General features: G+C 42.6%; 1 protein-coding gene across 1 annotated transcript in view; it reads left to right on the top strand.

Annotated features, from left to right (window-relative positions):
* Window positions 1-3,623: 3,623 nt before the first annotated feature.
* TLK2 (tousled like kinase 2) overlaps window positions 3,624-26,977 on the top strand; it is a gene marked incomplete at its 5' end in the record, with an annotated part of 85,766 nt that continues 62,412 nt past the window's right edge. Inside the window, 3 exon segments of the mRNA XM_079799206.1 lie at window positions 3,624-3,642; window positions 3,645-3,758; window positions 5,208-5,290. Coding sequence (XP_079655332.1) covers window positions 3,624-3,642; window positions 3,645-3,758; window positions 5,208-5,290 — 216 coding nt within the window.

The following is a 26,977-nucleotide window of genomic DNA, read 5'->3' as shown; positions in this document are numbered from 1 at the left end:
CATGAGTACCTGAAACAGCCAACAAACCAACCAACTAAGGTGGTGGTTCCAAAATCAAGTAGGAAAACATTCAATACCCCAGTCCCCCTCCTGGAGATTGCCATATGCACATTATACATTTTAGGCTCTAACTAGTACTTAAAGAATTCCACTTAACTTTAACTCAGAGTTTCCCAAGGACCAGTATAATATCTACTCCCTTGAAAGCATATTAACCTGTCAAGGCCTGCAGAACACACCTTGGGGATCACCTTAACTAGTGTGAGGCATGTCTACCAGCTCCAGGGTTCTCTCTGGGAATTTGAACATGAATCTAGAGGACTTGTCATGTACACCTGTAAAGGCAAAAAAGACTGGATGACCAGTGTGCACATCTAATTGGATCCAGGTTTGTGCCTTCTGCAGTTGATGAGGATTCGGCCTTTGCATGTGGCATGTCACCATTTGCCAGTTCATGACAAGTTGAGTCCTTGAAGTTGCCATGTGAGTAAACACACTTTAAACAAATTGGTTCATGAACCCAAGGTTAAATCACATTGTAAGAGGAACCATTTGACAACAGATTTTATTTTGAAATTATCCATCTTTCTCTGGGAAAGAATGAACCCTATAATCTGTTTTTTTCCTTACTGTTGATATTTGACACTTTCATTTACATGGTGCCTATAAATAGAAGCACCAATCTTTGTGGTAAGCAAATTCATTAAATTCCTACACTAATTCCTATTGGGATGAGTGTTAAATTTAGAGTGGGGCTGTGAATAGGCCTATGACAGCGTTAACTTCTTTAACGTGCAGAGAAAAGTGCACCAGGAAAAGATAAACTAAAAATCTTATCTTTCCCTTTGTTTCAATGATTACTTTAAATAATTTAAAAAACAGAATAATAGCCTTTCAGACTTGGAACGGCCTTTGGAAATCCTCTAGTCTAAACCCCTCCTCACAGGTGAGGTTGGCAAAACTTAAAAAAGTTAGGTCACAGGCCCATACAGCTTGTCCGTGGAAGAACTGGGCTGAAACTCCGCTGACTGCTCTTCCCTTAAATTTTTCTCTCCTCATTTAAGACATTCCAGTGTCATTTTAAGGACTTAACTTTCTTTTTTACTAATCCTCACCCGAGGATATTTTCCCATTGACTTTAGAGAGAGTGGAAGGGAAGGGGAAAGACACACACACACACACACACACACACACACACACACACACCCTATTGCTTGCCTCCTGCACCTGCCCTGAACAGCACAGGGATGGATGCAACCTAGATACATGCTCTTGACCGGAATTGAACCTGGGACCCTTCAGTCCCCAGGCCAGTGCTCTATCCACTGAACCAAACTGGCTAGGGTAGGACTTAGCTTTCTTGATTACTCACTATAATGAAAAAGGTTGGCTCATTTGCTTTTCTTTTGTGGGGTGGAAGGCAAGTCATATGTCCATTATCAGCTTCTTGGTTCTCCTGTTCTCTTGGTATCCTTCATTTTGCCCCTTTTTCCTACCCTTTGTCTGCAACTTTCTCCATCCCCATCAAACACTTATCTTTGGAAATATACATGTGCACTTCCCAATCTGGCTTGGATCTGGAACAAGGTAACTTGGTTTAATGGAGTTTTTCCACAGTGCTTGAATTTGCCCAAGGGCTTGGAAGGTTGCACCACAGAAAGGAAACTGTCACCCTTTGCCCTTTCAGCAGGTCAGTGTTCTGTTAAAATATGGAAGAATTACAAAGTAACAGGAAGAAAAAATGGCAGAAATTCCACTTGAAGTATTTGCCTACCCTCTGGGAAAGTTCAAGACTGTTGTTCAATGTCTAACGTATTGTGATTTACTTGTAGTCCTTAAGTCATCTCCAGATATCTGATTAAGGAAGCATCAGAGGAAACCAAAGTTGGGTGTTTGTATTGCAGTCAGTGTCCTGGCTCATAGGACTTGGTGGACAATATGCTTTATTTCTTTGGTGCTGGGTAATCAGAGTGGGAGTCTTTTCCTGCACAGGAGCCCTCCTTGCTGCAGGGTCTATTGTGCACCAGAGCTCACCCTTTCATATTTCTCATTCCTCAGCAGACATTCTGTGAAGGGCAGGCCTGTTTTTTCCATCCTAACACTTACCCTCAGACCCTCCTAAGTATCCAGGAGGGCGTGTTTTTAATCAGAAGTTGAAATGGAACCTCCCCAAGGGTGCCCGGTGAGTGTCTCTTTGGGGCATTGCCCCCTCCCCTCTGGAGGACAACATCCTGGTGTGGGTGGGGGCTCAGCCTTGATTCCAGGGCATCTTTAGCCCCTGGAGGCACCCTGCCAACCAGGTATGTGGAGGGAAAGTGCTGTCCACGTTCCAGGACGGCAAATGAATTTCTGGACCCGGACGATCGCTTTGGAGAGTGGTGGGGAGTGGGAGCCAGCGAACACGGGTGGGCACAGCGAACTCACTAACTGGGCATCTCCGGAGAAGTTCGGGCGGGGTCCACCGGCTTTCTTCCTCTAAAATCCATCCTGGGCAGAGCCACACCACTTCTCATCCAAACTCGTGGAGACCTGGGATTAGGTGGGTGCGGGATCGGCAAGGCGGATCCGGGAAGTGCCGGCCCCTCTAGCGCCAATCCGTGGTCCAGAGCTCTAGCCCTACCGCCTTGGCCCGGGCTGGGGCGGGGCCGGTTATACTAAAGCAGCCGAGGTCCGGGACTTCGGCCGCGGCCCGACCGCCCCTCGTGTCGCAGCCCGCCCTCAGCCGCCTGGCGAGGCGGCGGCCTTCTCAGCCCGCGCGGGGTCCCCTGGTTAACCCCTGCCCGCCAGCCTGGCCGCTGATTGGAGGAGGCGGGGCGCTGGGGCACGGGGACCCCCCCCCCCCCCCGCACCTTCCTCGTCTCCTCCCCCACTGTCGGCTCTTCCCCTTACCCACCCCCCCAGGACCCCCCCTGCTTCCCCGCCGTGCAAATCTCGCGAGGAAACACGCGGTTTCACTAGTGTGTTTACACCGATCACTACTAATCCGGACCGAACCGATCCGGATTAAGGGGCCGGAGGCGGGTCCTGGGTACCAGCGGTTCCGACACCCCCCGCCCTCCGCGCCGCACCCGAGTGGCCCCCAGCCGAGCGGGTCCCCACCTCCCGGCCCGGCCTGGGCCCTCCTGCGCCTTCCTTGGCCTTTGTCCGGCGCCGGGAGGCCGGTCCCGCAACCCCCGCTGCCGCCCGGGCCCGGGCCCGCGTCGGGCGCCTGGCTCTGTACGCGAGCCCGGGGATCTGCGGCCTCCGCGGCCCCCCTCCCCCGCCCGCCCTCTCGTGGAGCCCGGCGCCGGCGGCGGCTGCCCGGGCGGGGGTTGCGGCGCTCAGGAGAGGCCCCGGCTCCGCCCCGGGCCTGCCCAGGGGGAGAGCAGAGCGATCTGCAGCCGGGTCGGGTCGGGGCCCCTCCCTGGAGGAGCGTGGAGCGGCGGCGGCGGCGGCAGGTGAGAGGCTGAGCCCCAGGCAGGGGAGGGCGCCGGGCCTGGGGCACTAACCGTCCGGGGAACCCCCTCGGCTGAGGAGGCTGCGGCCCGGGCCCACCCAGGGGCCGGTGCCGGGCCCCAGCTCCTCGGCGTTGAAGCGGGAGGGGCTCCCCAAGGGCTGCGGGTCGCCGAGGGGCCGGGCGGAAGATGGGGGAGGCCCAGGCGCCCTGGCCTGGCGGTGGGTCCGGCGCCCGGCAGGCAGAGGGGGGCGCCCCGGCAGCTGGAGGCCCCGGCAGCCTCCCGGGCGCCCCCGAGAGCTGGCCCGCCCTCCCTCCGTGACAGGTGGGCCTGGAGTTGGGGAAAGTTTGGAGCCGGCTGGAGGCGAGGGGCGCCGGGACCAGGCCCCATCAGTCCTGCTTCCCGGCTCTGAGCTACAGGGAGGATCCCAGTCCAAGGCCCCGCTGGAGTGAGACAGAGTGGATATTTCCTGCACATGAGTTGACATTAAATGGAATGACTGCTGGGGTGTCATTTTCCTGGCCAGGCCTGGGAATGGAGGTTTAGGAAATGTTGTGAGAGACCCTGTGGTTTGACGGAGGCTGCAACCTCTGCCATTCCGGCCTCGATTAGGGCAGGGCGACACGCGAGGAAGGCCACTTAGGGGAAACTCTCATTCTTCGTGTTCTTACGTTCTTTTCCTGTTTAAAAGATGCCTTTCTGCCCCTCCGAGAATTTCCTATTCCCTCGGTGACCTGCACTTGTATGTATTTGTGGGTGAAACTTTATAATGTGTCACCCCCTCATTCTCCTTGGCCTCAGGCTCTCAATCCAGGAAGGGAAATGAAACTGGAAGACTTGGAGGGTTACTGGAGATTGTGGAGTTGCTAGATTGCAGGAGAGAATGTTTAATTCATGTTTTCAGTGAACTTTTAAATCATGACAGTCGTTCCAGTAACTATTTAATAATATGTTCATAGGGGTTCTATGTAATGGTTTATGCTCCTTTTCCAGAGAGGGTTCCAGTGGGTTCTGCAAGAATTGCTCTCTTGCAAAGGATGGACATATTTGATGAAAGTAGCCTGTGCGTTAATTGGTCATGGAAGGAGTTTAAAAATGGTGTCCTCCTGCCCCTCCCTGCTTGGAAGGAGTGCTAAAAGCAGATGTCTAGAGAAACCTACTGCTCCAGGGAGTGGTCAGAAAAAGATTTGAAAAGGAATGGTTATGGAGCTATACTAATTTCCTCAGTGAATGCAGGTTGATGGTTTTACCATGGGTTCTCTATTAATTTTAAAATAGTTCCTTTTTTTATGAGCTACTGTGAGCTCTTCAGAGAAAGGAGCTGTATAATAGCATTATTTGAATTTATTTGTAGCTTCTGATTCATGCTGTATTATTATGAAATTATTAATGATTCATATTTTTAGTTTAAGAACTAGTTCCTCTGTGTTTCGGAAAGCAATATTCGAAAAATACTTAGTTAAATTCAGAGGTTGAAAAAAGGATTTTTTTTTTTTTTTTGCGAGGTAGTCCTAGCTTAACTTTTACAGAGATTATATGAAGGGTTTGAGGTTATTTGCTGTTAAATAAAATCAGAATAAGAAGTGGCCCTCAAAAGAGAATTTCTGAGCCACATTATAACTCTGTGTTACTATTTGATACAGCACATTGTAACTTATAACATATGATATATTTACTTGAGGTTTATCTGTGTGTGACCATTCAGTGAACTAAATTGGCTCCTCATGTTTTAGCCTTTATGGTCTCACAACCTACTTTTTTCTTTTTCAGTAGAAATGATGGAAGAATTGCATAGCCTGGACCCACGACGGCAGGAATTATTAGAGGCCAGGTTTACTGGAGTTGGTGTTAGTAAGGTGAGTAAAATGATGATAATGAACACTGTGCATAGTCTAATTTAAACACATTCAAAACCCAGTTAAGGGCAATTTTGATGGACCATACTGTTATATTGTAGAGGAGAAGATTTGGCTCAGGGTCCAATGAACTTTTAAATCCTACCAGTCATTTCAGCCATTCAGCAGTGTATTTGAACGTATTCTGTATGGGAATGTATGCTGGTTTTTTAACCCTACAATATGGGAGAGGTTTCTCATGGTCTTATCGCAAGGGTACTAACCGGATGTATATTCTGTGCCATATTTTTTCAAAACTCCTCAGTCACCCAGAAGAAAACTGTTAATTAAAAGGTAGAGGCATAGCTTCATTACACTGGACTTTTTGGATAGTTATATGGTATGGTAGAGTTTTGAAAAGTCTGTCTCTGCTAAGTCTATCAGTTCCCCAAATCTGCAATTCAGCAGATTCCTCCTGTTTGCATCCCCAGGCTGATTTCTCTCTTCTATTTTCCTTCCTGTTCACTCTTTATTTTTATTCTGGGAGTATAAAATAAAATCAAGCCCCCATTAATGGGCAGGTGTTAAGTTAAACAATGTTATGGCTTTCTGTGCGACCTATGTACCTGCTATTTCACCTCTCTGCTCTTATAGGATGGTTTTACTACAATATGTAAAATATATTTATGATGTGTTATTTAAAAGCTTCACCATTCCAAAATTATTGCATTACTTGGGCTTGGGACTTGTGAATTTTTGATCCTTGACTTCATGTGGTACATTTCTTTATGCGCTTTTCAATAAACCTTATTTCTCACTAGAGGCCCGATGCATGAAATTTGTGCGGGGTAGCGGGGAGGTCCCTCAGCCTGGCCTGCGCCCTCTCGCAATCCGGGACTCCTCTGGGGGTGTCCGACTGCCAGTTTAGGCCCGATTGGCAGTCGCACATCCCTCTTGCAATCTGGGACCCCTCGCTCCTAACCGCCCTCCTGCTTGCTCCTTACCCCTTGGCTTGGCCATCCTTAGTGCTGCCATGGAGGCGGGAGAGGCTCGCCGTTGCGCTCGCCAGCGGTGAGCCTGGCTTCTGGCTGAGCGGCGCTCCAGCTGTGGGAGCACACTGACCACCTGGGGGCAGCTCTTCCATCTAGCGTCTGCCCCTTGGTGGTCAGTGCGTGTCATAGCAGCCAGTTGTTCTGCTGTTCAGTCAATTTGCATATTAGGGTTTTATTATATAGGATAGGATAGGATGGTGACCTAGATATTCGTCTCATACTTTGGTTAATAGCTTCTTATAAATTTTTTGTCACCCTGGCCCATGTGGCTCAGTTGGTTGGGCATTGCCCTGTGCACCTAAAGGTTGCTGGTTCAATTTCTATCAGGGCACATGCCTGGGTTGGGAGCTTGATCCCCAATAGGGGGCCTGTAGGAGGCAGCCAATCGATGTTCCTCTCTCCCTCTCTCTCCCTTCCTCTCTCTCTAAAAATCAATATAAAAAAAGAAGTTGTCAAGGTTTAGTTGAAAAAAACCTGCTGCTTTGATGGATCTCAGTTTTGGTGAGCTGTAATAGCTTGATAGCTTTTGTTCATTCAAAAGATACTTAGTGCCTATTGCATACTGGGCATTGTACAGGTTGTTAGGGATGACACCTCAACACAGTGCCTCCAAGCCTCCATTGTGGAGAGAGATCATACTAGGATTAGAGATCTATTAGAGCTGTGACCTGGTGCTGTGGGAACACACATTTTGTAGTTCTTGGGTTTTTGGTTTTTTTTGGCCACTTTAGTAACAGACTTTTGTGGCACTTTGTAGGCCTATACTCCTGACTGTTGATATACATTGAAGTTACATGTGTAAATGTAAACACTAATCTAGGTGAAGTAGATTCAACTGGAAGGGGACACTACATTTAAGTATTACATTGATCTCTGATTCAGTTGATTATCTAATAAATGACCTTTGATGTGTCTTTTAACTGTGGAATTCAGTAGAAGGCTCATATCCAAATCTGTCTGTTCAAATGGTCACCTCCTGAGTAAAAGTAAGTCTCTATTCCAATTGTACGTAGTTTAAACTCATTGGGCTTTGTTGTTAGGACACTTTTCTTTCCTTCTGTTTTTTGGTTCACAATAGCTATATCCAAGAATCCTTTTGATGGGGTAAAGCATAAGTAGTGAGAATGAGTGACACCGAATTTTGCTACCCAAGGCCAGCTTAACATCATGTAATTAAGTTGTCAGAAAACTTAATCTGATGATATTTTTAATAGGAAGCTCTACCTTTAATATATATAAAAATAAGTTCATTTATATCCAAGTGTTTTTATGGTATTAATTGTATGCTATTTTTTTAAAATATATTTTATTGATTTTTTTATAGAGAGGAAGGGAGAGGGATAGAGAGTTAGAAACATCAATGAGAGAGAAACATCGATCAGCTGCCTCCTGCACACCCCCTACTGGGGATGTGCCTGCAACCAAGGTACATACATGCCCTTGACCGGAATCGAACCTGGGACCCTTCAGTCCGCAGGCCGACGCCCTAGCTACTGAGCCAAACCAGCTAGGGCAATTGTATGCTATTTTGATGTTTCCAGTTATGGTAGGCATATTGATTATATCAAATGTTATTCAAAGATTAGAAGTAGAGTGTTTTTCTCCCCATAGCAATGAAACTTAAAGAAAAAAAAAACCCAAGTAAATTGTTTTGTAGTTTGCAGAGTTGGGAAGAGGAAAAGAAAAATCTCCATTTTGTACAATTTCTTTTGCCTACAAGACATTGTATCTCTCAGACCACTGATTTGAAATAGGAGTCGGGAAGAGGCCATGGTAGGGGAAAAGGTGCTTTTGGAAAAAACTCCTCCTCCTAGCTTTGAATTCCTCATTATGGGTCATGATTTTCCAGTAAGGATGTCACTGTGTTGATGACAGCTTTCAGTTTTGCAAAGATCAAGAGAGTTTTCAGCCCTTGTTCCAAATGGGAGAACACAGTGACTTTTCTGTGGTAGTGCCATCTAGTGGGACTGGTGCAGCCTCATGGGTTGTCTCGAGTTTCTCCTAACTATTCATAATATTTTCAGTACTTTTTGATGTCCATAGAAGGAAGAAATTCAGTGCCACTGTAGATTCTTCTCTATTCGACAGGAGTGTTTTAAGTGGCTGCAGTCTTTGAACTTCCTGGTTATTATAGATCTTATGTCATGTTGCTTCAAGTTTTTTACATCCACAAATTAGATAAATATCACAAAACCTATACTAAAATGAAATGGCCAATCCACCACATTTATTACTTATATTTAAGTTGCTCTACTTATATTTAGGTTTTTTATTTGCAAATTTAAAACTTACTTGCATATTGCAGTATATACATTGTTTCTCTTTCTATTAGCATATGTAATTTATAATAACTGGTAAACCAAAAGCATTTGTTTTGCACTTTGTGATACACTATGTAGTTTTTGTTTAAATGATTGGTATTTTCTATCATTAGTGAGTTTTTGGTAAAGGAAAGTAGCTTAATGTACACCAAGAAGCTATAGCAGACTTTCCTCCTCTAGTCTAGCTGCCACTTTTTAGGAGGACCTGTATCCATCCAGTTGACATTTTTGAGGTGATAAGGTGAAATTCGGTTATGAACCTACTTTTTTATTTCTTGTTGACCTGATATGTGATGAGCTATCCTACGTCTTTTTAAGGATCTCTTCTTTTAAACACTGGATAATCCACTTTCAGTAATGTGAAACTGACTATACCCTGTATTCATATGTTTTCAGTGAGGACCATTCCAATACTCCCTTTTAACAATTTAAGTACAGATGGTCTCTGATTCTGGAGACTGTAAAGTAGGTAGAATTTTACCTTGCATGCACTGTTATCTATACCTAGTTGAATTTTAATGCTAGCATAGTAGCAAATACTTACATAGTACTTATTATGTGCCAGCTACTGTTCCATGTACAATAAAAGTAATAAGAAGTGAATTTAGATCTTTTGTAACAGTCAGTAAACCTTCATTCTCTTTTTATGGGACATATGATATCTACTGCATTGTTCCCACAAGTTGAATCATAGACTTATCAAGGATCATTTTATGACAACTTGCACTTGTATTATAATTATATAATTTAATACAAAATTATGTAAATGGATGAGATATGATTATAAAATGAAAAATTGTTGATTCTAAAATATTGTTAACTACCTTGGAAAGACTAAATATAAGGTGATATATATATAAATGCATAATTTCTTTTTAATCTGGAAGAATTCTTCATTTGGATCCTTGGCAAGTATCTTTTAAAGAAATCGAAACTGGAAATTGTAGATGAGGTATTATGGGTGTGGTTTGTGTAAGATAGTGTAGAACTGCAGTCAGTGGGTCTACAACTCAGAAGGCTTACATCTAAAGACTGCCAACAATATACATTTATATGTATTAAGTTCAAAAAAATGTTTAAGATGTCTTTTTTTTTTTTTTAAGATTCTCCATTGTAACCTACTTTTTTGACCGATGTCATTGGTTTCAGTTGTATTGAATAAAAAGGTTTATGCAGTATGTGAATGGTATTGAAAAGAACAAAATAAGAAGCTATGAAATATGGGACTTCATTTTGACACAATAAGAACTTTCAGTTTATAGAGCCTAAAGCAAGGCCATAAACTTTTAAATAGTACCACATAGAAGATTTTGGGTATCTTCTTAAAGAAAATGATCTCTTTTCCTATCTTTTATAAATTTGTGAGTCTCATACATGATTACTTTAAATGATCAAATTTCTCACTTGACTTCTGAAAAGATGGTTAATTAACTGATAACCTTTCCTGTCATTTAATTGTATCAATTAGAAGGTGTTAGTTATGGATATCTAGTGTTATCTGTTTCATCAATGTCAATAATTAAAAAAATATGTGTGTAGCCCTGGTGGTGTGGCTCAGTTGGTTGGAACGTCATTCCAAGCCCCGAAGGGACTTGGGTTTGCTCCCTATTCAAGGCACGTTTGGGAGGCAATTGATCGATGTTTTTCACATTGATGTTTCTCTGCTTTTCCTTCTCCCTTCCTCGCTCAAATTAATAAAAACGCGTGTTTTGCATTTAATACATAGTTAGACAATGCTCAATAAGCATAAATGCCGAAAAATATTTCTATTGGTGAGTTTTAGGAACTGTTGATAAAATTATTGTTTGCCTTTATGGTATCTTCTCCCTTTCATTTACTTAAGTATTTCTTTAATTCTCCCCTCATTTCACATATAGTCAAGTATCAACTCATATTTCTTCTTTCTATGAAATTTCTTAAGCATTTGTCAGCTCCCACTGCTATTGCATTAATCCAGATCTTCCTCATTCATGACTGGTCTCTCCTACCACATTTATCTTTCTGTAAACTGCCACTAGCTCTATTTCTAACAAAATATCAATATTACTAGAGGCCTGATGCATGAAGATTCGTGCAAGAATGGGCCTTCCTTCCCCTGGCTGCCGGCACCACCTTCGCTCCAGGCACCACCTTCGCTCCAGCGGGAGCCGCCTTTCTGACTGTGCTCTGGCCCAGAGCCGCTTTTCCACCTTCCCATGCGTCCCAGAGGCCCAGAGCAGCTGGGGTGGTGCGGAACGCCTGTAAGCGTCCCGCCCCGCCCCCAGCCTCTTGGCGCCTGCATATGCAAATTAACCCACCATCTTTGTTGGGTTAATTTGCATACTCCTGATTGGCTGGTGGGCATCGTGAAGGTACGGTCAATTTGCATCTTTCTCTTTTATTAGTGTAGATTGTTTTACTCCATGGCTTTAAAGGCATCCATTGCTTACTGGATAAAATTAAAACTCTATATCCTAATTTTTTGTTAATCCTCACCTGAGGATATTTTTTTGTTAATCCTCACCTGAGGATATTTTTTGTTAATCCTCACCTGAGGATATTTTTCCATTGATTTTTAGAGATAGTGGAAGGGAGGGGGAGAGGCAGAGAGAGAGAAACATCAATGTGAGAGACACATCCATTGGGTGCTTTCTGCACGTGCCCAGACCAAGGCATGTGTCCTTGACTGGAATCAAACCTGAGGCTCTTCAGTCCTTGGGCCGACACTCTATCCACTGAACCAAACTGGCTAGGGCCCTGATTTGTGTTTGTGTGTGTGTGTGTTCCAGCAAAATTTATTTACAAAAACAAATGGCAATTAGATTTGACTCACAAGCTGTATTTTGTTGACTCCTAATTTAAAGCAAACATACACAATGGTGAAATATTTAAAGATCCGTGATGAACCATAGGTCATTTATCATCACATTTATTCAACATTGTGTTGAAAGATCTAGTTTAATGCCCTAAGACAAGAAAAAGAAAGAAAAGACATAAGGATTGGAAAGTAAGAAAAAAATGAGTATTCACAAATGAGAGTATAAACATAAATAATACAAAAAAAAATCACAAACCAGTGGAATTATTGGTTCCCTAATAAGATCACCAGATATAAGATCAATAAGCAAAAATCAATTGTATTACTACATATGAGTAGCAAACAGGTAGAAAATAAAACCTTTAAAATGTTATTAATTGCCATAGCATTTTAACAGCATCAAATATATAAATCAGCAAAAGATAGGAAAGAACTCTACTAAAGACTACATAATATTATTGAAATAAATTAAATAAAAAATGGAGAAATACATCAAATTCATGATTTAGCAATCTCATTATTATAAAGTTGCCCATTCTCCCCCAAATTAATCTAATTTCAAAGCAGCAAAAATCAAAATCCCAGTAGGTCTATTATTTTTTTACCTTTTTATGGAATTTATTCGGGTGCTATTGTTTAATAAAATTATATAGAATTCAGGTGTACAATTCTATAATACATCTATATGTTGTATTTTGTTCACCACCCCATTCCTGTCCTAAATTTTCAACTTTATGATCACTTATCTACTCCCCTACTGCTGTGCTCTACTACCTCAAACCATGACTGGTCTTCTAACCTGTAACGTTACTGAACAGACTTATACTGTCTCTTCTACTTTTCCTTTTTTATTTGCTTGATGAACTTTTTTAAAATTTTATTTATTTTTTAAAATATATTTTATTGATTTTTTACAGAGAGGAAGGGAGAGAGATAGAGAGTTAGAAACATCGATCAGCTGCCTCCTGCACACCCCCTACTGGGATTGTGCCCGCAACCAAGGTACATGCCCTTGACCGGAATCGAACCTGGGACCATTCAGTCCTCAGGCTGACGCACTATCCACTGAGCCAAACCAGTTTCGGCAGCCTGATGAACTTCTAGTTTACTCCTCAAAGCATAATCCAGATTATCTCTTTTTTATAGCTTTTCATGATATATCCACCAATCTAGTTGGATTATCTTATTAATACTTGATAACTTTTATTTTAAGACATTTTTTATTTCCCATTAGTCTCCTTGAGAACATGGATATCTTTATCTCTGATTATTCAAATGCTCAGCACATTGTATATGTTGAATAAACCTTTGTTGAATTGGAAAAGAGTATTGAGGGGGAAGATGCAAGTAGTGTTCATTCTCACTTATATGGGCGTTAGTGCCCCTGTGCATGGATTCGTGCACATTGAAAGGAAATTAATTAGAAGGTGGCCAGCGGGGCGGGACTGTGGGAGACGGGCCAGACACACCCTGGAGCCAACCTCCCACGGTCCCTCCCTGGCCGGCTGCACCTGGGGCAGCGCTGTGGCTTGAAGGGCATCTGCGGAGTGAGCGGGGTCGCTCCGGCAGGTGCGGTCCCTCGGCCTGGCCTGCAGGGATGGGGCGAAACTGGCTCTCCGACATCCCCTAAGGGGTCTGGGAGTACGAGAGGGCGGTTCTCAGGTGATGCACCCCAGAATCGGGCTCTCTCCTCTCTGGTTCCGGGGTGTGTCACCCAAGAACTGCTGCTGCCAAGTCACCGCAGCTTGGCAGCTCTTGCATTGAGTGTCTTCCCCCTGGTGGTCAGTGCATGTCATAGCTACCGGTCAGAGCGTCTTCCCCCTGGTGGTCATTGTGCATCATAGCTACCAGTCGGACGGTCGCCTAGCCATTTATATATCTAGATAGTTCAATCCAGCTTTTTGTTTTAGTCCACTCTCAAAACTGGTCTTTTAATTGGAAGATTTAGTTCATTTACATTTAATGCAATAACATATATTTAGGCTTAAATCTTCCTTTTTTCTTTAAAAATCTTTCTTGTGCTTCTTTACCTTTTGAAGTGATTTTTAAAATTTATTATCTACTATGAAAGATAAAGAAATAAGCATTCTCATACTTTTCCTTTTGGTCAGTTATAGTATTTATGTTTAGCATTCCATTTTCCCCTTTATATTTTGAAAGTTATGTACTCTTCTTACCACAAAAATTACATGTATCCTTAATTTTATCAAAGATTAATGTTAATCAATACCTTGTCCTTTTTTTCAATCCTTTGCCCTCCTTTTTGTCAATAAGGGCCTTGAAGATTTAACTTCATTATTCCTCTCCCAACTCACATGCTATTGTTCTATATTTAATTGTGTGTGTGCATATATTTTAATTAATAGACTTTATTTTTATTAAAAAAAATTTAAATTGACTCCAGAGAGAGGAAGAAATTGGCGGGGGGGGGGGGGCGGGGGGGCTAGGCAGAGAGAGTAAGAGGAACATAAATACAAGAGAGAAGCATCAATCAGCTGCCTCTCACACAGGCCTGGACAGTCTGGGTAATGAACCCTCAACCTGGGCATGTATCCTGACCGGGAATCAAACCAGCCACCTCCCGGTGCAGAGAATGACGTTCAACCAACTCAGCCATGCTGACCAGGGAAATAGACTTTATTTTTTAGAGCAGATTTAGGTTTACAGAAAATTGAGCAGATAGTACAGAGAATTTTCATATACTCCCTCCCCATCCTGCCAATTTCCCTATTATTAACACCTTGCATTAGTGTGGAGATTTGTTACAATTGATAACCAACACTGATACATAATTATTAACTAAAGTCCCTACTTTAACATTAGGGTTTACTCTTTGTGTTGTGCAGTTCTGTGAGTTTTGATAAATGCAAAAAAGTCACGTATCCATTCCTTTTTTCATCTCTGACCTTCTATCTGGAATACTTTTTCTTTGTCTGAAATACATCCTCTGGAATTCCTTTAGTGTGGGCTTGTCAGTGATTTTCTTCCTTTTGTTATCTGCTTTAAAATTTCTATTTTTGGCTTTATTCTTGAACTAGAGGCCCAGTGCATGATTTAATCATGCACCTGGTGCACCAGCTGGCTGTCTGTCCGCTGGTGCCCCAGGCCTTCCGAAAGCCTCCAGCGCGGCGGAGGCTTTCGAAAGGCCTTGTGCCGGCGCAGACAGACAGACAGCTCCCCCACTTTGGCTTTTGATCGCGGGGGAGCCGGCTGGCTGTCTGTCCGCCGGTGCACCAGGCCTTCCGAAAGCCTCCGGCGCAGCCATGACACAGACGCTGAGCTCCCGGTGCCACTGGCGCCGCGAGCTCAGCGTCCTGCTGGCCCAATCAGCTACCCCGGCCACCCTGAGTCCCGCCCCCTGCGCCTCCTGCTGGCCCAATCGTGGGCGTAGCGGAGTGATGGTAATTTACATATTACCATTTTATTATGTAGGATGGTATTTTGGCTAGGTTTAAAATTCTAAGTTGGCTATGTCTTTCAGCACATAGTTTACTGTTGTCCATTGACTTCCATTATACCCTTTTTATTGTTTTTTATTTTATTTTTTTAATCCTCACCCAAGGATATATTTTTCCATAGATTTTTCTTTTAGAGCAAGTGGAAGGGAGAGAAGTAGGGAGAAGGGGAGGAGAGAGAGAGAAACATCAAGGTGAGAGAGACAAATCAGTTGGTTGCCTCTGGCCCTGGGGCCAGGGATCAAACCTGTAACTGAGGTACGTGCCCTTGACTGGAAATCTAATAGGCAACCCTTCAGTCCACAGGCCGATGCTCTAACCACTGAGAAACCGGCCAGGGCCACCCTTTTTATTTTTAGTCTCATTGTCATTCTGTTTAAGCTAACCTATCTTTTCTCTGCCCATTTTCTAAATTTTTCTTTGTATTTGATTTTCTACACTATAATACGGAAGTGAACAATATATCTAGCTAGGTTAGAGTACTTTTTTTCCTTTGTTTTTTACCTGTGCTTTGCCTGTCTGTCTGTCTGTCTATCTATCTATCTATCTATCTATCTATCTATCTATCTATCTATCTATCTATCTATTTGGGGTGGGGGAGGCAAATAGGGGAATGAAGGGTGAGTCAGCTCCAGAGACAGCCCCAAGGAACCTGAGGATTTGGCCCTTATGTGGGGGCAAATGATAGGAAGGGTGAGCTAGGTGAGGATGGTTCAGGACCACAAAGGCACAGTGAGAACTGAGGTAGGGTGGTAGACTGAGGGAGATAGGTGTCCCAAACATCTGATTGAGAGATCGGAACCAGCAGAAAGTTGATGCCTAACAGAAGGGGAAGGAGCAGAGAAAAACGGGGTGCAGAGCAGGCACCAAGGGGTCTGAAAAGGAGATGCATTCTTGTATGTTCCCGGACCAGGGATCAAACCCACAACCTTGGCGTATTGTGACGATGCTCTAACCCAGTGGTCGGCAAACTGCGGCTTGCGAGCCACATGCGGCTCTTTGGCCCCTTGAGTGTGGCTCTTCCACAAAATACCACGACCTGGGCGAGTCTATTTTGAAGAAGTGGCGTTAGAAGAAGTTTAAGTTTAAAAAATTTGGCTCTCAAAAGAAATTTCAATCATTGTACTGTTGATATTTGGCTCTGTTGACTAATGAGTTTGCCGACCACTGCTCTAACCAACTGAGCTATCTGGCCAGGACCTATAGATAACTTACTTTAACTAGTTAGCCAAAGTGTTCCTCATTTCTGAAATAGAAACTTAGAACAAAATTCTTATGGGCTATTCTTAGGATTTTTTATAGTGATGTTTGCTATAATGGGATTCTGCTTTTACTAACAAACCATTGATTACAATGAATTCTTAAGATCTGCTCTGTTATTAATTTCAGATAATATTCAGATTATTTGAAGGTGGGCTATGATAAGTTAAATATGCATACCACTACAAAAATAACAGAATGAGGAGATAGTAGCTAATAATTTCTTAGCAGAGATAAAATGGAATATTTAAAATATATTTATACCTCACTCTGAAAGAAGGAAGAGAAAGAGGAAAAGGAAACAAAAAAGATGTGACAGCCCGGTTGATGTGGCTCTGTGGTTGAGCATTGACCTATGAAACAGGAGGTCATGGTTCAATTCCTGGTTAGGGCACATGCCTGGGTTGCAGCTCGATCCCTGGTAGGGGACGTGCAGGAGTAAGCCTATTGATGATTATCTCTCATCATTGATGTTTCTATCTCTCCCTCTCCCTCTTTGAAATCAATAAAAAAAGAAAGAAAAGATGTGACAAATAGGAAAATAATTAGCAATATGGTAGATTTAAACCCAAATCTATATATACAAAAGGCTAAGTGTCCATCTGACCGGTAGCCTTGATGTTCACTGACCACCAGGGACAGACGCTCAATGCAGGAACTGCCATGACGCGCACTGGCCATTTAAAAATAAACAGCACCACGGACCAGTAGTCAATGGTGAAAGATTGAAGGCTTTCAACCAGAACAAGTCAAGGATATTCATCCTCACAACTTCTATTCAACATGTTCTAAAAGCCATGGCCAGCCCTGCTGGCGTGGCTCAGAGGTTGAGCGTCAACCTATGAACCAGGAGGTCATGGTTCAATTCCCAGTCAGGGCACGTGCCCGGGTGTGGGCTTCATCCCCAGTGTGGGGCGTGCAGGAGGCAGCTGATCAATGATTCTCTCTCATCATTGATGTTTCTATCTCTCCCTCTCCCATCTTCTCTGAAATCAGTGTGTGTGTGTGTGTGTGTGAGAGAGAGAGAGAGAGAGAGAGTGTGTGTGTGTGTGTGTGTGTGTGTGTGTGTGTGTGTATGCATGCCATGGCCAGTGCATTAGGACAGGTAAAAGCTTAAGGATTGGAAAGAAAAAGTAAAATTATGGTTTTTATTTTTTTTATTTATATGTCTTATAGATGACATGATTGTGCATGTAGAAAGTTCAAAGTAAACTATGAAAAAAGCTACTAGGGTCTAAGTTTAGTTTTAGGATACAAAATTAGTTTTTGAAAATCAGTTGTGCCCTAACCGGTTTGGCTCAGTGGATAGAGCATCAGCCTGCGGACTGAAAGGTGCCAGGTTCTATTCTGGTCAAGGGCATGTACCTGGGTTGCGGGCACATTCCCACTAGGAGGTGTGCAGGAGGCAGCTGAATCGATGTTTCTCTCCCATCGATGTTTCTAGCTCCCTATCCCTCTCCCTTCCTTTCTGTAAAAAATTAATAAAATATATTTTTAAAAAAGAAAGAAAAACAATTGTATTTCTGTACACTAGCAATTACAGTTGGCAATTGACCTTTTAAAAGCAATACCAGCCCTAGCTGGTTTTGCTCAGTGGATAGCACGTCGGGACTGAAGGGTTCTGGGTTTGATTCCAGACAAGGGCATGTACCTTGGTTGCAGGCTCAATCCCCAGCCTGGTCAGGGTGTGTGCAGGAGGCAATCAATTGGTGTTTTTCTGTGTCTCCCCCGTCTCTTCCACTCTCTGTGAATGAATGAATGAATGAACGAATGAATGAATGAATGAATAAATAAATAATAAAGCAATACCATTTATAATAGCACCAAATTCCCAAGAACAGAAGAGAATATTCTTATAGTTTTTTTTGTAATAGAAGTCCCCTTGTATTTCCATTTTGTGGATGAGGACATTGAAGTACAAAGGATTAAAGAACATTTATTTATTTGTTAGCACACCTTTTTTAAAAACACCTAAGTTAGTGTGTAGAATGTAATGTCACTGATTATATAAACTTAAAATTACTACCTTAAATTCTAACCCTTCAGGGGGCATAAAGGGCATTAGTGAAGTCTTCCTGGTTGTTTATAGATTAGTAAACTGAGGCTTAGAGAGAGCAGTTGACTTGCTATAGGTTGTGCCAGTCAGTAAGTGACAGAAGTGGGATTTAGACTCCTAGCTCTTATCATTACACCAATATATTGGGCTTTGCAATATATTGGAATTTTGTTATGCTGTTTCCTGTAGGTGGTGGCAGTGGGTTTATTTCTCACAGATCGATTAATGATCCCTTCAAAACTGTAAAAGCCAGGAACTAAATTTATTGTCCTCAAACTTTCTTCAGGGTTATGTACTTTTTGGATATTTTAAATCTGGATTATGTCAATCTTTATATTTTTCTTATTCTTACAATCATTTCTCTTGTGTTTTCTTTACTATGAATGTGCCCTAGGATATATACAGGGCATATCTTTTCCATCTGTAAATATTGAGTTTTTAATCTATAAAAGGATAGTTTTTTAGCATAAGGAGAGAAGTTAAAGGCTAAATTGTAAGCTTCATAGTGAAACATTTAGTAGTTCATCCAAATGATTGTTGCTTCTATGTATATTGAAGTCATACTTCTTTCCCTTAAAATTAGTTTGTTTAATGATTACTTTTCAGTTATATAAGGAATGCATGCATACTTCTATAATACTGATAACTGTAATAGCTCTTAGAAATTTTATATGTATCTATCTAGAGTTTTTAAAGTTTTTTTTAATTGATGAAAGAAAGAGAGAGAGAGAAACATCAGTTTGTTGTTCCACTTATTTATGCATTGGTTGATTCTTGTAAGTGCCCAGACTGGGAATCAAACCCCCAATCTTAGACTGACAGTCTAACCAACTGAGCTACCCAGCCAGGGCTAGATTTTTTAAATACTGTACTTACTGAATTTCATACATAGTTTTCCATTAGAAAACATAGAGTACTGAGTTTTGCGTGTGATTTTTACAAACTACAAAAATTGAGTTATATTATTATTGTTCTGCAACTTGTTTATTTTTCATTCAGTAGATGGTTTTGAGATCTGCCATATAGATGTTGCTATATGTAGACCTAGTTTGGATCACTGGTCTATAAACAATCATCCTGTAAATACATTTGTAGAACAGTGTTTTGTCACTCATTTTAAGAAATATTAAATTAGACAAAGGATTTGAAAATTACGGGGAGAAACCAGTAACCTAAATCCTTTCCATCGATGGTCCCAGAATTATGTGTGATGTTCTGTATTCACCACGATAGTGGTACAGTCCCATGGTTGTAAGTACTTCCTGTGTTTATCAAAATTGTACTGGAGCCCCAGCCTGTGTGGCTCAGTTGGTTGGGCATTGTCCCATGCACTGGAAGGTTGCTGGTTCCATTCCCCGTGTCTGGGTTTTGGGTTTGATCCCCAGTAGGGGGTGTGCAGGAGGCAGTCAGTGTTTAACTCTCTCACATCAATGTTTCTCTCTCCCTGTCCCTTCTTCTCTCTCTAAAAACCAATAAAGAAAATCTTTTTTAAAATGTTGTGCTGGGGCCCTACCCGGTTTGGCACAGCAGATAGAGTGTCGGACTGCAGACCAAAGGGTCCCGGGTTCAATTCTGGTCAAGGGCACGTACGTACCTCGGTTGGGGTTCGATTCCCGTCAAGGGCATGTACCTTGATTGCAGGTTCCTCCCTGGCTGGGCCCTGGTCGGGGCACATGTGGGAGGCAACCAATCGATGTGTCTCTCTCACATTGATGTTTCTCTCTGTTTTTCCCTCTCTCTTTCACTCTCCCTAAAAATCAGTGGAAGAGTATCCTCTGGTGAGGATTAACAAAATAAAATAAATAAATAAATAAAAAAGTGCTGGGCCTTTGTTTAACAGCTTTATTGAGATGTAATTCACACACCATATAGTTCACTTAAAGTGTAAAATTCAGTGGTTTAGTATATATACTGAATTGTACAACCATTACAATAAATTTTAAAACATTTTCATCACATATCACATCAAGAAGAAATCCTTATCACATAGATGTCACCCTCAAAACTCCCATCTCTCTCAGCTCTAGGCAACCACTACATAATCTACTTTTTGTCTATAGATTTGCCTGTTCTGAACATTTCATATAAATGGAATCATATAATACGCAGTTCTTTGTGATTGGCTTCTTTCTCTTAGCATTATGTTTTCAAGGTTTGTTCATGTTATAGCATGTGTCTGAACTTCATTTCTTTTCATTGCCAAATAATATTTTATTGTATTGATATTTTGTTTATCTAGTTTTCAGTTGGTGAACATTTGGGTTGTTTCCATTTTTTTTTTTGGCTATTATAAATAATGGTGCTGTGGACATTCATGTACATGTCTTTGTGTGCACATACGCTTGTGTGTGTGTTTTTTTTCTTGGATATATTTGAGGAGTGGAATTGCTGCGTCTTAGTTAAGAGATATTCTATTAGCCCCTTGGAGTGGCTCAGTTGGTTCAGTGTCATCCTGTGCATTGAAGGCTTACCAGTTCAATTCCTGGTCAGGGCACATACCTGGGTTGCGGGTTCAATCCTTGGTTGGGGCAAGTGTGGAGGGCAGCTGATCGATGTGTCTCTCTGTCCCTTCATCTGAGGATTAAAAAAAAAAAAGATAGCCCTAGCCGATTTGGCTCAGTGTATGGAGCATCAGCCCTTGGACTGAAGGATCCGGCGTTGTAGTCTGGTCAAGGGCATGTACCTCAGTTGCAGGCTTGATCCCCAGCCCTGGTTGGGGCATGTGCAGGAGGCATCCAATCCATGTGCCTCTCACATCGATGTTTCTCTCTCTCTCTCTCTGTCTCTCCCCCCCCCCCAAAAAAAAAAATCAATGGAAAAATAACCTTGGGTGAGGATTAACGCCCTCCCCCCCCCCCCAAAAAAAAAAAAAAGATACATCTAGTAAAGCCTGGACCTAATATAAAATTAAGGACCTGTATATGTACATTCTAAGGTATTAGTGTAACCACTTGAAGAACTGTCAAGAGTCTTTTCCAAAGCAGCTGCTCCATTTTTACATCTCCACCAGCAGTACATGAGTGTTAAACTGCTTGTCCTTGCCAACATGTCTTTTTTGTTATATGTACCAGATATTGAGTGAATTACATAGTCTTCCATAGGCAGGTTTCCAGGAGAAAAGACAGGTAAAGGATTTCTTGTTCTAATTGTTGGGCTTGCTTGTTGTTTGGAAATGGATTTTATTAAATCATATGATTAAGATTTGGCATGATTAAAATATTACCAAAAACATTAATATTAGTTAAGCATATTCTTGAGAGTATAGTCTTCTGACTGGGGGACCATGTTTTTGGGTCTTCTGGAATTAGTGTCAATTCAGAACCAGTATCTAGTAATCCTTGAAAAGTCTTTATTTTATTTTCCCCAATGCACAGTCACCCTGGTAAAAAGTCATTGTCCTTTTGAAGGAAGGCTGGGAGAAAGACTAACTAAATTTTTGGCAATGCAGTGGGATCTTTCCTCAATGAGACTAGTCATTCAAAGGGTTCTGGGTCTGTCAACTTACTCAGATATTAGGATTGATTAAGGGGCCCCAACTCTTTCTTTTTAAGGATGCAAATTAGACTTTTGTTCACTTGACCTAGAACTATGTACAGCTCAAGTAAGAATTGAGTAGATAGTCCATCTATTTCACTGCTGGGAACACTATGATCAACTAGACAGTGTGGTATGTGTCTGGGAGTCAGACTGTTCTAATTGCTGATTTGACTCTACTATAGTGTGAAAAGTGATGCTACTAATGACTAAAAAAGTTTATTGAGACCCTTAGTTTTAATTTTCCATTAGGTTTATACCTTAATGGAGTATCTTTACTACCTAGTTTGACTCTTGTCAGCTGTGCTCCTTTATACTTAATCAAATTCAACTTTTGTCCACTGTTCTCAATCCCTTTTAAGATGCCTATTTAGTCCAAAGAGGAAATGAAGACTTTAGAAACTCAATAAATGTTGACATTTAAACTTTTATAGGAGTGAAAGATTAACCTTTGGCCCCTACTTCTACAAGTTTTTCTTAATTTATATGAGTTTCATTCATGTGCTAAAGGCTGGTTGTCAGCATTTGTATCTTAACCTCAGTTTTCATGGGTTTATAAATTATCCACAAAGTTTTCTTTAGGCTTGTAACTGAAATATTTAAGCCCTTCAAAAGTGCATTTTGAGTATATTAAAAGCACGTTTTACGAAACCATACTTTTTTAAAAAACTTGACTGTTGTCTATTTTTTATTTTTGTTATTATTACTAGGGGCCCAGCGCACAAATTCGTGCAACTTGAAAGGAACTGTGCGCCAGCGAGGCTGCGGTGGGCACAGGGGCGGGACTTGCCCATCCTCCGCGGCCTCCCCCCTCCCTGTCCCCTCTCTGCTGGCAGCCCCGCTCCCTCCACTGCCGCCGCTCTTGCGTATTGATGGCGGCTGCTGCCCTGATCACCCCTCAGGAGCAGGGGGAGATGGAGAAGCCCTGAGGGGTGATCGGGGCCGGCACTGGCCGCAGGTTCAAGCGCTGGGTGGGACCACGGTGTGCGGGAGCAAAGAATTTTCAGTAGCCACCGGAGGCTTGCCCCGATGACAGCGACCGGCGCCCTGCCTTAGTCTGGCGCCTCCGCTCACCTGCTCCACCATCCCGCTGCAGCCAACACCCATCATGTTCTACACTCTGCCGCCTACTGCCTATACCCGCCATGTTCCGCACACGCCCCCTGGTGGTCAGCACACATCATAGCGACCGGTTGTTCGGTTGTTCTGCCATTCAGTCTATTTGTATATTAGGGTTCTATATATATAGGTTATTTTAATTTTTGCTTTCAGAGCAGAAGGGAGAGAGATAGAAACATCAGTGATGAGAGAGAATCATTGACTGGCTGCCTCCTGCATACACCCTACTAGGGATTGAGCCTGCAACCCAGGCATGTTCCCTTGACTAGAATCGAACCTGGGACCCTTCAGTCCGCAGACCGATGATCTATCCACTGAGGCAAACCAGCTAGGGCTGTTCTCTATTTTTTAAATGGTCCACTTGGTTTTTTACTTTAAAAAGTCATTAATAGCCTCGCCAGCATGGCTCAGTGGTTGAGAGTCAACCTAACCCTAATCCTAACCCTAACTTCCCCCACCAGATATATGGGTCATATTTTCTTGTTTCTTTGCCTGTCTCATCATTTGTTTGTTGGAAACTGGTCATTTTAAATGATACATTGCAGCAACTCTGGGTACTGATTTCTCATCCCATCCCTTGGGGCTTGTTATTGTTATTTGCTTGTTTATTTGTTTAGTGACTTGCTGGATTATTTTAGTGAAGTCTGTTGTACCACCCCATCTCCCTAGTGATATGCCTCTGGTGGTGTTCCTCAGGGAGGTACAGCTTTAGGTATGCCTATAGTCACCCTGCGATGACTTACTGGTAGGGCTCTCCTTCCTTGACCAACCCAGCTGTTAAATTCCACTAATTGCCCATATTACTCTGTTATTTTCAACAATGCCCTGAGGTATAAATTCCTTTACAGACTAATCCAATCAAACTGGGGAATCCATGAAGGAAGGGAGAGTTTTTGAGGTCAATGTTTGCTATGTGTTCTGTCCCCCAGAGAACTCCTTCCAGAAGTCTTAGCCCCTGGTTCTCTCCTGCAAACTATTTGGCCTATAGTTTCCTTTTAGGCTGTATCTTGTAAAACCTCGATATAATGGACTAATTTGATATAATGGACTAATTCAGGTGAGGGGGGTGTCCATTAAAGCTGAAAGTCTGTCCTGGTAATGATATAATAGGATCCCCACAGTAGGTTTTCTGAATGTGTATGTTAAAAAATTGACAAATTAATTTACCTCTTTTTACTTATGTAGATACATTTGTGTAGTTAAAATTTTAAGTATGTATCAAAAGTTTAACTTCACAGAAAAGTTTTCTATATGTGTAAGAGTAATTTTATTTATTTTTAAAATATATTTTTATTAATTTCAAAGAGGAAGGGAGAGGGAGAGAGAGAGAGAGACACGTCAGTGATGACAGAGAATCATTGATCGGTTGCCTCCTGCACGCCCCACAATGGGGATCAAGCTGGAAACCCGGCATGTGCCCTAACTGGGAATCAAACTGTGACCTCCTGGTTCATAGGTTGACACTCAACCACTGAGCCACGCTGACAGTAATTTTAAATTTATACTGAATGGGTTTAGTAAATGTGTGCATTCACTAGTCACTGAAAATAAACAAATGCACATGGCTGGGGCATGGCTTAGTGCATGGGGAAACATTTGCCAGCAAGTGTTAAAATTGCAGCAGAAAGTTATGCCATGCTACAACAGAAGCATGCAGTGCAGTGTGATCACATGCTAATTGTTCGCTGAGTGAGAACAAGTGGTGACTCTTGGATTTAAATATCTACCTATCTATCTACCTACCTATCTATCTATCCTATCTAATAAAGAGGGAATATGCTAATTGACCCTCACACCATCATAAAGGTGCCCACAGCCATTAAGGAGGGAATATACTAATTGACTGCCACATCCTCAAAGATCTCGGCACCCACAGCCACAGATGGCGGCGCCCAGTTTTCTCAGCCCTGCCTGCCTCCAGAGTCCCCCAGTCCCCTCAGCCCCCCAGCCGTCCAGGGCCGGCCCGAGGTGCAGGCAAGTCTCGGATGGTGGCTGCCCAGCCGCCCAGGGCCACCCGAGGCTCAGGTAACCAGGGCTGGCCGAGGCTTGCGCTGCCGGCAGTGGCAACAGCAGAGGTGTGATGGGGCGTCACCTTCCTCTGATCGCCGGATCACCTCCCGCCCCTGAGGGCTCCTGGACTGTGAGAAGGAGCAGGCCAGGCTGAGGTACCCCCCCTCTCCAGTGCCTGAATTTTCATGCACCGGGCCTCTAGTATATATATAAAAGGCTAATATGTTAAGTGTCTGTCCTGGTGTCTGTCCTGGTAATGATGTCACGTAGGAACACCTGGCTTTCTCTCCCTAGCAACGACTAGCCTCCTTGCAGTTTCTTCAGCCCAGAAACACGACTTGCTTCCTAGCCAGGTGGAAACATTTCACACTTGAACCAAATGCCTGTGAAGCGTTTTCCCATGCATCATCTCATTTGATCTTTACAGAAGTCCTGGAGTAGGTAGATAGGAGACTCCGTGGAATCCTATTTTCTTGTCATTAGTTGGAAAATGGAGATTTAGAAAGTTTAGAAACTTGACCCAATTGAAAAGAAGTAAGAAATGGTGGACCTTGAAAATGACTTCAGGTTTTCTCACTGCGCAGAATATAGTCAAACACTGCTGCAGTTATTTTACCCTTTGTTCTGCCTGCGTGATCTACAGTAATAATCTGCTTCATGTTGATATACTGCTGTGTTGCTGACAATTACCTGAAAGAGAAGTTGGGGTGCTTCACTGGGCTGGAAAAAGTTTAGCTACATCAGAAAGCAGGTCTAATTAAGCAAGTTTATTCTATATATATAAAAGGCTAAGTTGACTCGCACATGCATGATACATATAAAGCTCCTGCTGGCGCCAGTCGCACACGTGTGTTTCGATCTGTCATTGTCGATTGTGAATTTGGTTGACACTTCTATTATAGAGAAGGCGAATAGCGATATTAAAATATTTCTTCTAATTAATTTCAATGTGCACAAATTCGTGCACCGGACCACTAGTGTAGACATGTAATATTTATGTTGGCAAAATTACTAGTTTTTTTTCCAACATATGGCCAGTTTGCTAAAATTTGTTAAAAATGACAGTAAATTAATAACAAAAAAATACCCTGTTAATTCAATTTAAGTAAATCTTGGTTAAAAGCATTTGGAAATTAACAGGGTGGTCATTTTCACATATTACATATGAACTGGAAATTTTGTCTATTAAATCTGAAGTCTGTTTAATCAAGGTCCACAAAATCGAGGATTTACTGTAATCTCCTTTCAGTTGCCTTTTACTACCACCGCTGTTCTTGTCCACACTCTTGGGAAGAGATTTGTTATTATGGGTTCCAGCTTTTACCCCTAGGCCAAATATCTGAGCCAGGGTTCTGGAGCTGGGGATGGGGAGAGTGGTGAACTTTTCTGTGAATGACCTCCTTGCTCTAGGAGCTGAGCCCTGGGAAGGGGGGCGGGGGGGGCGTGCAGAGGATGTGTGTGTGTGTGTGTGCACAGCTGCTTATCTCTCCTCACCCAGGAAGAAAGCCCTTGGACTGAGAGCTGAGGAGAGAGGGAGTCCTGTGTTATGGCGGCAGCAGTCTGGAGCCTTGCTAAGATGGAAGAGAGAAGGGGGGTGGGGGTGGTCTTATTTCAAATACCATAGACTTTTCACCTTTCAGACTGAATTGTCATAGATTTTATTGAATAGTTGTTTCTTTAATGCTATTTGCCCTTAGGGATCATTTCCAGAGGCTTTGAATAGTTGTTTTTTTTTAGTCTGTACCAGTTTTACTGAGGAGCGGGCTAGCAGAGCTCCTCTTTCTATTAGGCTCTGAAAAATCCATCTCTTGTGACTTTGTGTTTTTGAACTAGCAGTCATACCTCCTTAAAGCATGACTCCGAAAAGCATTTCGTTCAATGCGGTTCCTGACCACCCCTTCATAAGGAACCATTAACATATTACTTAACATCTCAACTTTCAGATATTATCTGTATGAAGAGGCTGAGAGAATTGATTTCTCTTTTCTTAAAGAATGAATTCACGACATATACTCAGAGAAAATCTGCACACAAGTACAGCGTTTTATAAAGGAATTGAAAATAATAGTAGTTAGAGAATTTTAACATGAGGGTACTGTAGTTG

This window comes from Cnephaeus nilssonii (genome assembly GCF_951640355.1).
Source record: "Cnephaeus nilssonii genome assembly, chromosome: 19".
Taxonomy (NCBI): domain Eukaryota; kingdom Metazoa; phylum Chordata; class Mammalia; order Chiroptera; family Vespertilionidae; genus Cnephaeus; species Cnephaeus nilssonii.
Note: the sequence above shows the minus strand (reverse complement) of the source record. Positions and strands in the feature narration are given on the sequence as shown.